The 15,760-nt window shown below is 49.3% G+C and overlaps 1 protein-coding gene across 3 annotated transcripts in view; it reads left to right on the top strand.

The window, feature by feature from the left end:
* Positions 1–15,760, top strand: part of LARGE1 (LARGE xylosyl- and glucuronyltransferase 1) — a 598,897-nt gene that overhangs the window by 537,674 nt on the left and 45,463 nt on the right. For all 3 annotated transcript variants that reach the window (XM_036864771.1, XM_036864770.1, XM_036864769.1), the window contains exon 10: positions 4,619–4,774. In XM_036864771.1, coding sequence (XP_036720666.1) covers positions 4,619–4,774 — 156 coding nt within the window. The remainder of the gene's footprint in view (positions 1–4,618; positions 4,775–15,760) is intronic.

The raw sequence follows: 15,760 nt of genomic DNA, 5'->3' as shown, positions 1-15,760 counted from the left end.
AGAGTCTTGATCTTCTGTGTCCATCTCTGCAATCACAGCCCCTATCAGTGCCTGGCGCAGAGTCGGTGCTTATTCTAGTATTGTATGAATGAATGGTGTGGCAGAAAGAAAACGATTTGGGGGTAAGACAGGCCTGATTTTGTATTAGGATTGGCTACTTACTAGCTGAGAAACCCTCAGGATTATTGTCTGTAAAATAAGGATGATAATAGAAACAACGTTACCAGGTTGTTTTGAGGATTGAATGTGAAACCATACACACACACATACACACACACACACACACACACACACACACAACAACAACAACAACAATAACAGCCCTGGCCTATGTCTAGCATATAATGGGTATTAGGTAAACAATAGATATTACTTACTTCTCTGGAGCCTAGCACAGGGGAATGGAGTATTCTCTGTTCTGATGATTAAAAACCTAGGTGGAAAGGTAAATCTGAATATACCTTAATAGACTTTGAGTGGGCTTACCTATTACAGGGCAGCTAGGTTCACAGGGTTTTTTAAAACCCCCTTGGCCTGCCAGTGACCCACCATCTTCTCCCCCTACCTTCCTTTAACCTTTGCCGCTTGTTATAGAACCTCAGTATTTACCTGTAGATGATACACCAACCCAGATCCCTGGGCAGACACAGAACAGGATGAGACATGATGGGATAAGAGATGACCTGGAGTGGGAGGGCGGGGAGCACCAGGAGACCTGCATCCTCGTCCCAGCCCTGGCCTGGTCCAAACTCACCACGTGATCTTGGGCAAGCCGCCTCTCCTCTGCAGGCCTCCCTCTCCGCACCTGTAAAGTGCTCGGCCATTGACATGGAACTCGATAGCAGTCAGGAACCTGGGGGTTTAGGTTCAGAGCTGGGTTCGTGTCTCAGCTCTGCAACTTACCAGCTGTGAAATACAGGCACGTCAAGTACCATCTTTGTAAAATGCACAGTGGGATTCAAATGGGCTCATTTGGAGCATTTAATGACACGGTATCTCCAAAGTGCCTGGTAGATTCGTGAATGATAAGTGACGATTTGTTTGCCTGGGGACTCATAGGCCAGCCCTGATTTCCCCTTAGTTAAAGTTTTTCCCTGTTGAAGAAGCCCAGGTTTCCTGAGTCAGATGCACATCCATCAGCCTTCCTGCTGGCTCAGCACTTGGCAAGGACCAGAATCTTTCACAGCAGAGACGTGATCCCCACTGGGTATGAGTGTCACCAGCTCGCATGCAATTATTTTAATGCCTGGCCCGGGACCTTCTCCTGCCCGGGTTGGGTGTATTCTCGAGGGAGTCTTCCCTCTCCTTCCCTCTCGCACCCTTCAGAGGGCACAGGAAGAGAATCGCACATTGTATACTCATCCTTCCCTGAAACGCAAACACCGCCAAGTGGCCTCGTTCCAAGGAGGGTCTGCTGTCCCTTTCTGCCCTCTCCTGAGTGCGAGATGCCTGCTTCCCTCCTCACGGCTGCAGTGGACCTCCTGCTGGCGGGAGGGAAAGGAGGGCAGAGCACTCGTGGTGCAGGTTGGTCCCATCTTTGAGGGGGAAGAGAACCCACGTATATGGAGCAACTGTGACATGCAGGCACTGTGCCAGGCATTCGTGTAACCCTCTTACAACCACTTTGTGAAGTTGGGGTTACTGATCCCCTCCTTGCACATGAGGAAATTGGGGCCCCAGGAAAGGCAACAAGATGCCCAAGGACACGCACAGCTAGTGAAGAGGATGGCTGGGATTCAGACCTAGGCTGGTTTGACAGCCCCGGTTCTTGCTCTGTTGTTACACCTTTGCTGATGAGGGGAGAGCCGTGATGTGGTTTGGACCACACAGGTTTCCTGTTTTCGCTGTACCTTGAGAGAGGGGCTTGGTCTTACAGAGCAGTGTTTCCCCAGCTCAGATCGTCAGATAGGCTGTCCGTCCCGCCGTGGGAGGAGAGAGTGAGGGCCATGGGGGGCCAGTGGGGGAAGAGGAGAGCTATGTTGTCTCTTCTGTAATGTGATGCAGTGTGAAAAAGAAAGTCTTTAGAACCTGGCGTCTCCTGTTCTCCACAGAGTAAAGAACTTTGGAATCAGATTTATTCAGATTTATGTTTGAATCCCAGCTCCAACATTTACCAGCTTTGTGGCCCTGAGCAAGATACATGTGCATAGTTTCTTCATCTTTTTTTTTTTTAATTTTTTGATTTTTTTAGATTTATGTGTGTATGTATTTGTTTATTTATTTTTGGCCACGCCCTGTGGCATGTGAAATCTTTGTTCCCTGACCAGGGATCGAACCCGCACCTCCTGCATTGGAAGCGCATAGTCTTAACCACTGGACCGCCAGGGAGAGTCCCCAGTTTCTTCATCTTTAAATTTGCATTCCTTGTTAGGGTCATTGTGAGGATTAAAGGAAGACAGTGGATGTGAAACAATGTGGAGCAACATAGGGTTCCACGCAGAAATGCTTCCCCAGCCCAGGGGGTGAGCCATGCCCCCAGGCTTCACAGCTGACTCGTAACCAGCGTCCCTGGTCCCCCTTTGGGCCCTCCCACCCTGCCCCTCGCATCTCCTCCATTACAATCAGAGTAATCTTCCCAAAACCCAGAGTTAGTAATTCCCTGCCCCCCTTAAAAATCTCCAGTGATGGGCTTCCCTGGCGGCGCAGCGGTTGAGAATCTGCCTGCCAATGCAGGGGACACGGGTTCGAGCCCTGGTCTGGGAAGATCCCACATGCCGCGGAGCAACTGGGCCCGTGAGCCGCAATTACTGAGCCTGCGCGTCTGGAGCCTGTGCTCCGCAACGGGAGAGGCCGCGATAGTGAGAGGCACGTGCACCGCGATGAAGAGTGGCCCCCGCTTGCCACAACTGGAGAGAGCCCTAGCACAGAAACGAAGACCCAACACAGCCATAAATAAATAAAAATAAATTAAAAAAAAAAAAAAAAAAAAAAAATCTCCAGTGATGCAGTCTGAGTTCAGAACATGGTCCCACGGGGCCAGGATCTCCCCTGTCACCTCTGCAGCCACATCTGCCCCCCTCCCCCTGCCCAAGCCCTGTCTCCCCAGGAAGCTCCTGCTGGCCCTTCGAGCCCCAGCACAGGTACCTCCTTCTAAGAGATGCTTCTTGGAGCATTCTGGAGCTGCCATGTCTTCTTCTTTTTTTTTTAAAGAATCATAGGTCTGAGGGCTTTTTTTTTTTTTTTATAACTATATTTTTCTTCCCTCTCTTTGTTTGCCAAGTGCTATTTAAATTTATTTATTTATTTTTATGGCTGTGTTGGGTCTTCGTTTCTATGCGAGGGCTTTCTCTAGTTGCGGCAAGCGGGGGCCACTCTTCATCGCGGTGCGCGGGCCTCTCACTATCACGGCCTCTCTTGTTGCGGAGCACAGGCTCCAGACACGCAGGCTCAGTAGTTGTGGCTCACGGGTCCAGTTGCTCCGTGGCATGTGGGATCTTCCCAGACCAGGGCTCAAACCCGTGTTCCCTGCATTGGCAGGCGGATTCTCAACCACTGCGCCACCAGGGAAAACCCCCAGCCATGTCTTCTTGATCCTCCTCCACGATTGCCTTCTGTTACCTGTTCGGGGACGTGACTCCCCAGCAGACTGTGAGCAAGCCAGGGGCAGGCGCTGCCCGCAGGGGCCTCTGACCATCTCCCAACTCCGTATGCTGTAGGCACTTAATAGTTGGAGCCAGCATGTATTGAGCGCGTGTCCTTACCACTTACATGCTTTACTTGTATTAATGAGTTGCTTTTTCACGGCAGCTCTGGGAGACCATGCATCCATCAGTCCTGGCTGGAGGCAAAAACCATACCAATTATTTGAACAGAGAATTTAATCTTTAAAAATGATAACTAGACATAAAGTGTTCACTTGTTAACTATAAAAGGGAAAATAGAAAATTGCAGGCAACAGTTCCCACCCCTGGAGCTGAAGGAACAGAGGGAAGAGGTAGGAATTATTACAGCTCCGGGCTGGAAGCCACACTCTGGGGTCAGCAGGCAGCTCCAGAGGGAGCAGCACCAGGCGGGGACAAAGGCCCATGATGCTGCATCTGAGTTTTGAAAAAAACTGCAAAGTGTGCTTAGCTGCTGCTGAAGGAAAGAAGTGCCACCACTGGCATGGAGAAAGGGGCAGGGACAGGAACACAGGAAGGGGCAAGTTCCTTTTTCCCCCTCCAGACCTTGTCTCCCTCTCACTGCCCCCGTTGGCAGTGCTGAACAGGCAGACACAGCAGAAGTAAGGTTGGCAGAGTCCTGGCTTCAGCATCACAAAGCAGGTTTGGAGCCAAGAGATGAAAGCTCAAAGACTGGCCTTGGCAGGAGCTGTTACTATTCCATTTCACAGATGAGGAAACTGAGGCACAGAGAGATGAAGCAATCTGCCTAAGATTAAATCACTACCTAGAGCAGAACCAGGATTTGACCCCAGGCAGTTTGGCCTCAGCACCCTAGCTCTTAACCGCTGGACCACAAATGTTGAATGAATGAATGAATTTGAATGAATGAATGAATGAATGAATGAATTTGAATGAATGAATGGGCAGGCCCCCAGATAGTACTCAGACCAGTGCCCAGCCATGCCTCCCACAAGCACAGGTCGTCCCGGCCTGACTGCCTCCTTGTCACCTGCCAGGTCATCCACTGGAACTCCCCCAAGAAGCTGCGGGTGAAGAACAAGCACGTGGAGTTTTTCCGCAACCTCTACCTGACCTTCCTGGAGTACGACGGGAACCTCCTGCGACGGGAGCTGTTCGGCTGCCCCAGTGAGGCTGACGTCAACAGTGAAAACGTGAGTGGTCCCAGGGCTCGGCCGTGCAGGCAGCGGTGGCCTCCCTGCTGGTCTGCCGAGGACCTCCGGCGCCAGCCTCCATGCCAGGCTCAGGGCAGGCCCAGGAGGAGCCAGGCACCATCCCCACCTCGGGGCGGTGGCCAGGGGGACAGGCATATCAGCAGATCACTTCTGTGCTCGTCCCTGTGGTTGCAGAAGGGGGTGCGCTCGCCCAGACTAGGTGAAGTCAGAAGGGAGCTGCCAAGCAGAGGAATCAGAGTGAGCAAAAAACACCAGTGAAACAACAGACAAAGGGTCTCTCCACAGCCGGGAACTCTGAGGTCTTTGTGGACGTGACACCCACATGGGAGACCCAGGAATCAGGGTCAGTGCCTGGGGTGGCACAAAAGATTTTCACAAATGGTCACAGGCATAGCTGACATCTACTATATTGTCCAGTTTCTTCACTGTTTATAATTTTTTTCGTACGTTGTATCTCATTTGTTGCTCATAGAAACCCTCTTTTTTTTCCCCAATTAGACTTGAAGACATTTAGGTACAGAGAGGTTAAGCAGGTTGCTCATGGTCACACGACATGTAGGAGCAAAATTGAGACTGATTTGAAGTTCTGAGGAGCAGGATGTGGGGCAGCAGCTCACTGTAGTGGAAAAGGTAGGGCATGTGGGGTCAGGCTGACCTGGGTTTGGCTGTAATCCCTTCCGATTTCCACCTGTGTGACCTCAGGCAAGTTACTCAACCTCTCTGTGCTTCAGTTTCCTCAGCTGTCAAATAGAGATAAGAAAAAACGGTTATAGGGCTGTTCTGAGACTAAGTGAGAAACTGCATGTAACGCACCTAGCTCAGCATCTGCCATATGTTAGGTGCTTGATAAATATTTGCTCCCTGCCCTTTCCTTGACCCTTAGTATTAGACACAGAAGTAATTGGTTTATTCAGTCAACAAACATTTACTGAAGGCCTTCTTATTCTGAGCACTAAGGATTCATAGGTAAATAAGGGCAGTGGTCCCTGCTCTCATGGTATTGATATTCTAGTGGGGGAGACACAATTAATAACTAGACGAACTATCAGGAAAAATTACCAGCCAGTGGCAGGTGCTACATAGTGACATATGAAGTCAGGGAGGACTTCTCTGAGGAGGTGACATTTCATCTGAGACCCAAATTCAAGAAAGAGACAGCCTTGGAAGAGCAAGGGATCAGGGAAATACAAATCAAAGCCACAATGAGATATCTCCCTATGCTTGTTAGGATGGCTATTATCAAAAAAACAAAAGATTCTAAGAGTTGGCAAGGATGTGGAGAAATTGGAACCTTGTACACTGTTGGTGGAATGTTAAATGGTATAGCTGCTATGGAAAACAGTATGGAGGGGCCTCAAAAAATTAACAGTAGAACTGTCATGTGATCCAGTGATTCCACTTCTGGCTATTCTGGGTCCTAAAGAATTGAAATCAGGATCACAAAGCAATATCTGCGTTTCCATGTTCACTGCAGCAGTATTCTTAATAGCCAAGCTATGGAAACAACCTAAGTATCCATCAACAGGTGAATGGATAAAGATAATGTAGTAAATATACATATATATATGTAGTAAATATACATAGTAAATATATATGTGTGTGTGTGTGCGTGTGTGTGTGTGTATATATATATATATATATATATATATATATGGATCTTATTCCACCTTGAAAAAGAAGGAAATCTTACCATTTGTGACAAGATGGATGGACCTGGAAGACATTGTGCTACGTGAAATAAGTCAGTCACAAAAGGACAAATATATGCATGAGTCCAAATACACGAGGCATCTAAAATAGTCCCACGCATAGATGGTGACAACAGAATGGTGGCTACCAGGGGGTGGGGAGAGGGCGTTATGGGGAGCTGTGTTCACTGGTTATAAAGGTACAGTTATAAGTAAGTTCCAGAGATCCACTCTACATCCTAGTGCTTTAGTTCAAGGGGTATTGTGCACTTAGAATTTATTTAAGAGTGTAGCTCTCATGTTAAGTGTTCTTACCACACACACACGAACTAAAAAACCGAGACACTTTTGGAGGCAGTGGTTATGTTTATTACCTTGAATGTGGTGATAGTAACCTGAGTATATACATATATCCAAACTCACTAGATTGTTTTCATTATGTGTCATTTTTTGTGTGCCAACTATACGGCAGTAAAGCTGGAAGAAAAAAAAAGAAAAAGAACAGCAAAGGAAGTACATTCCAGGTGGAGGAAGTTGCTGGTGCAAAGGTCCTGAGGTAGGGCAGGTTTGCTGTGAGGAGCTGAAGGATGGCCTGTGTGCCCGGGACTGCTGGGGGAGGAGGAGAACAGGAGATGCTGAGCGGCAGGTAGCCGGGAGGCAGGCTGGAGGGATGCTGGAAGTGGGTTAAAGAGTCAGGATTTTGTTTTGTTACTGTTGTTGTTTGTATTCTTATCTTGGATGTCAGGAGAATTCCTTTAGGCTCCAATGGCAGGGATGGGCGTGTGTGGAAGCTCTTGCGGGCTTACACTTACCTGGCCCTGTATCAGGGTGACTGGTCACACGGCCACCCCTGCTCTCTGTCACTTGGCCCCCAGGTCACAGTGGCGTCGCCTCTAGCTCCAGCCCTTCTCCGTGTCACCCTCCCTACCTGCCTCAGCGTCCGCCCTTCTTTACCCCTGGCAAGAGAGGAAGGAAAACCATTGAGCACTTGACTGCTGTCTCAGATTCTGGGAAGCCCTTAGAGGTCTCGACAAACACTGTGTTCTTCTGGGTTTTCCCTCCGTTCTCTTTACTCAAATCAGGATTTTTTGTCATCATCAATGTTTGAGTGCCCATTCTGCACTCTTTCCCCAACCATTAAATATAAACTCTTCTCCTGCTCCTTTTTTTTTTTTTCCTCCACGGAAGAGGCTCAAATAAAAAGCCTTGCAGATTGACGCCATCAGTTAATCTCCGTATGGGTGAGTTTCCGTGGCGCGCTGCTCAGTGCCTTACAAAGTGGAACTCCCTTTAAAAATGACTCACCAGCTTTTCCTACACCAGCTTCCCCTGGTGGGTCATCAGAGGGGAGAAGTCTTTGGTTGTCCCTCTCGGAATCTGTGACTGCATTTACTTGTTTAACACGCACGTGTGAGAGACGGCCACCTGCCAGGCGCTATGCAGGGCACCGTGGTTGAAATCAGAGGCTGGCCCACGCCCTATAGAAGGTGCTTGCCATGGAACAGTGTCAGAGGTGGCAAGAGGACAGTCTGCCCGGGTACAGGGAGGGCCATGAAGGAGAGAGCAGCCTTCTTTGGGGCTCACCTCAGCTGTCCCCCCAAACACCCCCCTTGATGCTGAGCCCACATCCACCACCTTTCTGCTGCTCCTACACCCCAGGCTCCCCCCACCCTCCTTGGGAAGGCCTTTGTACTTGCTTCCCAAGTCCTGGGACACCCTGACCGCCCCCCAGCCTCGGGTAACCCTTAATATCACTCTCTGTGATGTGCCATATTTTCTTTTCATCAGCGCATACCTACTATCCACAATTATTTGATTCATGTCATTTTTTTCCTAGTTTTTTTCCCCCAAATATAAGAGACACTGCCTGTACCGTTCACCTCTGGGGTGCCCTCCCCTAGAATGGAAGCAGGCACATAACAAGCGCTTAATAAATGTTTATGGAATGAACTGAACAAATAAGAGAGAAGAATGAAGGACCAGACACAAAGGAAGAACAGATGAAGAAGTAGAGAGTTCGGAGAGAACGTGCCGGCAGATTCTGTACTGGAGCAGAGGCGCGTCAGGAGAGGGGCAGAGAGTGAAGCTGGGCGAAGGGCCTGGGCTGTGCTTAGGAGTTTAGACTTAATCCTGTCGGTAGTGAGGAGTCCCCAGAGGGCTTTAATCGTGGTCCCATTTACATTTGAGAAAAATCTCTCCATGTAGAGAATAGAACGGAAAGGGTGAGACTGGAGGCAGGGAGACCACTTAGAGGCCGTTGCCGCATCCCAGGCCAAAAGATGGTGATGGGGCTCTGACCAAGGGCGGCAGCCGCGGGGATGGAGAGGACAGATGGATTGTTTTGTGGGCGCTGAGAACAGGGGAACGTAAACCGAGACGGCCAGTCCCTGTGCTCTGCTTCAGTCAGATGCCTCTGGCTTGACAGGCCCGCGGCGGCGCGGCAGGGGCTGGAGCAGGCAGAGAGTCTGTAACATCGCAGCCTGGAGTCGTGTCTCCGCGGGGAGTTCCAGCCCTGGTCCTTTGCAGCATGCTGAGTGTTATCTGCAAACACAGCCAGCGGGAAAAGGGTAAGACCTTGTATCTGGCCCAAAGCCGAACGCTCCCAGCTTTGGGGAGGAGGTCATTGGAACTGTGACAAGCGCACGGTTAGTGGTCGTCTCAAAGACTGGAAGTCAGGGACCTCTCCATCGGACTGCAGATCCCAGATGGGAAAGGGCTCTGGTGGCAGGGTCTGAGTCTCAAGACGCGTTCATCCATTCAGCAGATTAGTCATTGAAACGGTCACCAGCCTCAGGGCTAGTGATCCTGGGGGAGCAAGTGCAGATTGAAGCCTGACTCTCACAGAGCTTGTCTAGTGAAGGATGCAGGCAGGCACATGGGGTTGCCATCCAGTGTGATAAGTGCCGGGACAGTGTGATGCTTTGAGAGCACACAAGAAGGGGAGAGCAGGTATGTCAGGGAAGACTTCCTGGAGGAGGTGATATTCGAAGGATGAATAAGGAGGAGTGAGAAGGTATGGAGAGTGGAGGGAGCAGCACAGGCAGTGGAGACCAGAGGTGAACACGAGCATGGCATACCCGGCTTCCAGTGAAGCCAGCGTGAGCGCATGGAGGGCTGCACAGGTTCATTTTTGTATTATTATATCTTCACGGAGGTGATGATGATGATAAGGGTGTGAGCTCTCCGGTCATCCCAGGTCACTCATTTAATGGACATAGGACCTCAGAGAGGTCACGTGGATGCCCTGAGCCTTGGCTCACCATCTGATAAATAACTGGGGACAGTGATGCCTTTGTCATAGGGTCTCATGGATAATTGATGTTAAATCACCAAAAATAGGACACCCAGAACACAGTGTTCATTGAGAAGGGGGTTTATCACAAACCACAGTGCCCAACCTGTCTGATCATACTCTGTTGTTCCACGAATGGGTTTTGGGATTTTAAGATTTTTTTTCTAGGAAGGCCTGGCAGAGAGATGAACCTACAGAGTCACTTAGAAATCTGTGTATAAAGCATGGGAGGGGCTGTCACATTTGCTCTGGATCAGACAATCCCAGGTAGATTTCTCCTCCAACAGGAGACTCTGGGTGGGAGGAGGAGGCCATTTGGTTGGTCTTGGTGCCAGAAAGAGAGAGGGAGAGAGAAAAGAAGAAGGCAAAGAGGGCAGGAAGGAGCATGAGTTCGGGAGGTTGGGGGATTCAACCCTTCAGTAAGCAGCAAACCCCATTTTCCAGCCTTTGTTTCGGGTACTTGCTCCAAAACAAGATGGTTTTGTTTGGAAGAGCTGGGGCTCCAGCTGCGGTGTAGAATGACAGTAGCTGATGGGACATAGCCACTCCTGTCCCATAGTTTGTCTGGGCATCTCTCCCTGGAGCCAATAAGTTAATCTGTGTAATGCAATAGGTATTCACTTGGCATTAGTTACTATAATTTGATTGAAGTCGCAGTGGAAGCTAGGATTCTATATATTAGCATTTCTCTCCCCTTTCCTCAGCAGCCCAGCTGCTCAAGCATAGCCAAGAAACTCTGGGACTCCACAGAACACGGCTGGATAATCATGGATATTCTCTAACCCCTAATCCGTGCAAAAATCCTTCTACAGTGTCTCTAACAGGCTTACATCTGGTTTCTGCTGGAATCTCCCCAAAGACAGGGAGCTCACCACCTCCAGCAGCTTAGTGCACTGTTAGAAAGCTCCAGATGCTAACCCATTCTTCCTCATGTTGAGTTGAAATCCCCCCTTCTGGAAAGAATCCATTAATCTGAGTCCTGCCCTTGGGTGCAGTAAAAAATGAGGACACCCCCTGTGGTCCCCAACAGCCGGGCAGATAGTGTAGCTTCCATACAGCGTGTTATCCAGAAACATGTAACTCTCCCCAAGCGTTGTATTTATAGAAGGCTGCTTTATCATCAAGAGTGCCTTGCTCCACCTCAGGGAATTTTCCAGATAAAAGAAACTCACCTTTCTAAATGCAAAACCATTAAAATGTATGTTATTATAGATGTTTTCCAATTTGGATGGGAATCATACTAAAGTACATGCCCTTCTTTGGAACCAAAGTATACCAAACTCGATTTACAATTTTCAGTGACTAAGGTTGCACTGAGTAGGCTGAGGGGGCGGGAATTGGCCAGAGGAGGGAAGATGCTGTTTATCCTGGCAGGAAATGGCCTCAGACTGTTTGCTGCCTATTCTGCAGATGCCTTTCTGACAGCTGTCACTTTCACTTCATCAGCTTCAGAACAACCCTTTCTGGGCTCAACCCCCTGTTCATCCTTCCCATGGCAGCCAAAAAAAGGAAAACCAATGTTATTGAAGTCAGAAAGTCCAGTGGTAAAAGAATTATCCACTGTCATGTTAGAAGTTAAATTATGAAACATAGCGAACACCTAAAAAGTGAAAAAAAGCAAAAAGACTGGACACCAATGAGTCTTCACATTTATATGTAATTGCAAGTCAGTAGACAAGCGTCTGCAGACTTGGAGTTCCCTCATCCGATGCCCACAGCAGACATCACTAATTGATGACCCCATTTGTCCCTCTGGGCTCAGCCCCAACCCCAGGATCCTCACCAAGACAGCACTCCAGAGAACCAGTAACAGTCTCCAAGCGATAACACGGGAGATGCGGAAGTCTATTGGGCATCCGTGCACTAGGCCTTCACCATTCTGTTCTCTCCTGCATGGGGAGAGCTCTCTGTGCTGCTCCAAGACCTTTCTCTGCTTCTTCTAGCCTTTGACAATTGGAGATTTCCTGCAGGGAAAGCAAAAGGGAAATGCAACTTTAATCTTCACCACAATCAAGGGAGGGAGGCGTTACGAGTCACATTTCACAGATGAAGGAAACCAAAGCTCAGAAGAGATGAGTTACGTGCTCAAAATCAAGCACCTCCTACATGATGGGGCCATGATTGGAAACGAGGTCGCCCTGACTTTGAAGCCATAGACCGACCGAGGCCATGCTTCTCAAGTGGATGTAGATCCCTATTTAAAATTAACATAAGAGGAACTACAAGTCATTCAGCGATTCTCCTAGTTGCTTTTACTTTATATCACTGTTCTTACGAACAGTGTTCTTTTACGAACCCTGCAAAGTAGTTATTATTATTTTTTAGAGGAGAAAACGGAGGCTCAGCGATATGAAATCAGAGGACAGGTTGGTGGCAGCTCTGGAACTGGTATCAGTCTTGCTGAGTAGTCTTTTTACAACTGCTGAAAACACTCCATGATCTAAAGTTGTAATACTTACCCCAATCCCAGCACCCCCATCTCCCAGAGCTCGTGCCTTTATTTTTCTCCATAGCACTTATCACCCATCGATGTATTATATTCTGGACTTACTTATTTTGTTGGTTCTGTCTCTCCAACTAGAATGTAAGCTCTGGGACTGCAAGGATGTCTGTCTGTTTCATTCATCAGTATATCTTTATGCCTGTGAAAGACTGCTCGATAAATTTATGTGCTCGATAAATTTTGTCAAACCAATGAACTATTACAAGTCTTTGTCTTGAAGTATTTGTGGTACTCTGGAAAGATCCCCGTACTTAAAATCAGAAAACCAGGCCCCAGGACTAGATCTATGCCTTCAAGCATAACTCTTGCCTTCCCTGAGCCTCAGTTTTCCCACCTGTAAAATGGTCAGTAAACAAACCCAGCCCAGGCTGGTATGTGTGTTGAAGGGCTTAAGGTGTGCAAAGGGCTACAGGCCACGGGCGGTCTCCTTACGAGTATTGGCCAGAAAGCTCGTCCTGGATGCCTTCCCATCCAGCTGCTCTCAGCCCCTTGCCTCACCTCTGAAATGAGGGCTTCCACGTTCAACCCCCTCGTGCCACAAGGGTGATGGGCCGCCTGTGGGGTCACATTCCCTGATGCTAAGCTCACTAAGAAGAAAAGACAACGGCCTCACGGTGGCTCAGTGAGAAGTTAAAAATAAGACACATGTAAACAGAATCTACCACGGAACAGATGGCTCTGTGGAAACAGCTGTACCCCAGAGAAACCCCAGAATGCATTATTGCTCTCACGTGCGAGCCGCATGTCACCAGCTCTTTAATCACACAGTGGGCAGTGGAGCCCAGGGTGGATGGCGTCCAGAGCCCTACCACAGGCTGCCCGAGGCCAGCCTCCAGTGACTTCCCATGGCGTGTTAGGTTCCAGCGCCTGAAGCATCACAGTGTTTGCCTGGGTGGCCAGGAGAGGGGGGAAAAAGGGGGGAGTCATGGTCCAGATACTCAGAGGGTGTGTCTGGGCCACAGGAATACATCCTTCCTTCACACGCCTAGGCTCTGGTTGTCACCTGTCCAAACCTGCCAGGTGCTCGACTCTCCTGTGCCTTTGTCAGTCGCAGCCCCCGCCCTCTTCTGCTTTTGGCTGAATCTTCCTCCCCCAACTGGCTCCTTGTGCGGTAGGTAAGAGGACAGCTCCGGAGCAAGACTGCCTCGCGTAAGATGCTAGGAATACTCCCTTTGGGATTTCAGGCCACTCAGACTCTCTGTGCCTCAGTTTTCTCACCTGTAAATGGGACTCAGGTAGGACTATTCCTACCCGGTAGGTATGATGAAGACTAAGTAAGGTAAGACAGGTAGGAGCTTCGGTCCGTGTAGCACGTAGCACATCCCCCCGACCTTGAGTTTTGTTTGCATTATGAATACACAGTTTTACAGTTGCTAACTTGCTTCTCTGTTTCCCCACCCAGACTGTATAAACAATTTCAGTGCAGAAATGGGTTCGTTCCCCATTCCTAGCACAGGGCTTGGCATAAGATAAGGGACTATTAATTGTGTGCGATGCACACGTTAATGCTGATAGCTGGGAGGGAGCAGACCATGCCTTCTTCTTGTTTTCTCAGAGCCTCAGTCAGTGCTCAGCAGACCCCCTCTGAACCGTCACTGAATGGTCCTAGGCCCAGGCTTCTCCCCTCCCAGGAAAGAATGAAAGCGGCCCATGGTTTGGTTTCCTTGGAAAACAGTGTTTTGGGTTCCTGGAACTCTGTTGATTAACATGCACAGCAGACAACCAGTGAGCTAGTAATTTTTCTCTGCCTGTCCACGTGGTTTAACAAAACTTAACCACTTCATGGAAACCCCAGGGAAGAGCCCTGAGTTAGGTTCCAGGAGACGTGACTTAGAGCCCCAGCTTTTCTGTGCACGTCCCCGGTGCTCCAGTTTCCTCATCCATCAACTGGGGGCAAGAGGGCAGCCCTGCCAGTCTCACATAGACACTGGGAGGAACGGATGAAGAAATGGATATCCAGGCCGCTGAAAGTGTAAAGCAACACTCCTGAGTGTTATTTTATCCATCAGATATTTCTACCCATCGTCCTAAAGCATCAAAAGGACAGGTATCGAAAGAAGAAAGGGTGGCCTCAGAGACTCCTGACTTGGTCCGCTGTACTGTCTTCATCACTTACTGGCTGGAAGAGGTCAACTAGGTGTGTTAGTTAAGGTAACACAAGCAACTGTAAAATGGACTCGGCAGACTGGAAGTTTATGACTCACACGAAGTTCAAGCAGGTGTTCCTGATTGGCAGGCGGCTATTCTCCAGGTTCAGGGCCCAGACTCCTTCCATCTCATGCCTCTGCCCTCCACGGAACATCCTCTACTGGGGGCTCTTGCTCTGGCTGACAAAGAGAAGATTGTGCATGAGACAGTCTTAGAAGCGGTGCCTGTACTGGCCAGAATCTGCCCACATTCCACTGACGCGAACTTGGCTACATGGTTTACCCTGCACTGCAGGAAGGTTGGAAACTCAGCCCGAGAGCAGAAGATCTCTGCCACCGAGGGAAGCACGTGATTCAGTCCTCTGCAGTCACAGAACCATCTGTCGTTAGACTAGAAAGATCCCCAGAGACTGATGAACACAGCATTGTAGTGACTTGATTATGTACAGGAACTTGGAGGAAAGACACCTGGATGTGAATCTCAGCTACTCTGTTCATTCATTGTGTGACCTTGAACAAGTGGCTAAGGCTTTCTTTATAGAACTGGACTGCTGGTGGTCTCTAAGCCACGGTGACCATGTGAGTGTTAGTGAGAAAGTGCCCGCAGGGCTCTCAGCCCTTACCTGGCCTAGTGAGCACGTGATCCTATTTTTTTTTTTTTAAACTTTGGGTTTATTTATTTATTTTTGGCTGTGTTGGGTCTTCGTTTCTGTGCGAGGGCTTTCTCTACTTGCGGCAAGCGGGGGCCACTCTTCATCGCGGTGCGCGGGCCTCTCACTATCGCTGCCTCTCTTGTTGCGGAGCACAGGCTCCAGACGGGCAGGCTCAGTAGTTGTGGCTCACGGGCTTAGTTGCTCCGCGGCATGTGGGATCTTCCCGGACCAGGGCTCGAACCCGTGTCCCCTGCATTGGCAGGCAGACTGTCAACCACTGCGCCACCAGGGAAGCCCAAGCACGTGATCCTTGAAGCCGGAACTCTTTGTCTTGCTGTTGGGAGAAATGACTTGCTCAAGGTCACGTGGAAAATGAGGGTCAGAGGAATCAGGCCTCAGTGTCCACTTACCCCCATAATCTCTCCGTGTAGTTTTTCCTGACTTTGAGCAGAAGTCCGTTAGGCCGGAGCCCGGGGACACACTTCCCACCCATCTGAGTCCTCAGGCAGGACCAGCCATCATCTCTGGCAGCTCAGAGGTTAGTCTAGGCCACTGCCCTTCAGGATGGGAAGAAATAAATGCAAACTGCGTAAAGGTCATTTTCCCTTAAGTCCAGATCTCCCTGTGCCTCAGCTGGCTGCCCAAGGAAGCAATTTAGCAAATGCATTTTGTCTCAGGAGGA

The sequence above is a fragment of the Balaenoptera musculus genome, chromosome 10 (assembly GCF_009873245.2).
Source record: "Balaenoptera musculus isolate JJ_BM4_2016_0621 chromosome 10, mBalMus1.pri.v3, whole genome shotgun sequence".
Classification (NCBI taxonomy): domain Eukaryota; kingdom Metazoa; phylum Chordata; class Mammalia; order Artiodactyla; family Balaenopteridae; genus Balaenoptera; species Balaenoptera musculus.
The sequence above is the reverse complement of the archived record's forward strand: the minus strand, read 5'-3'. Positions and strand labels throughout refer to the sequence as shown.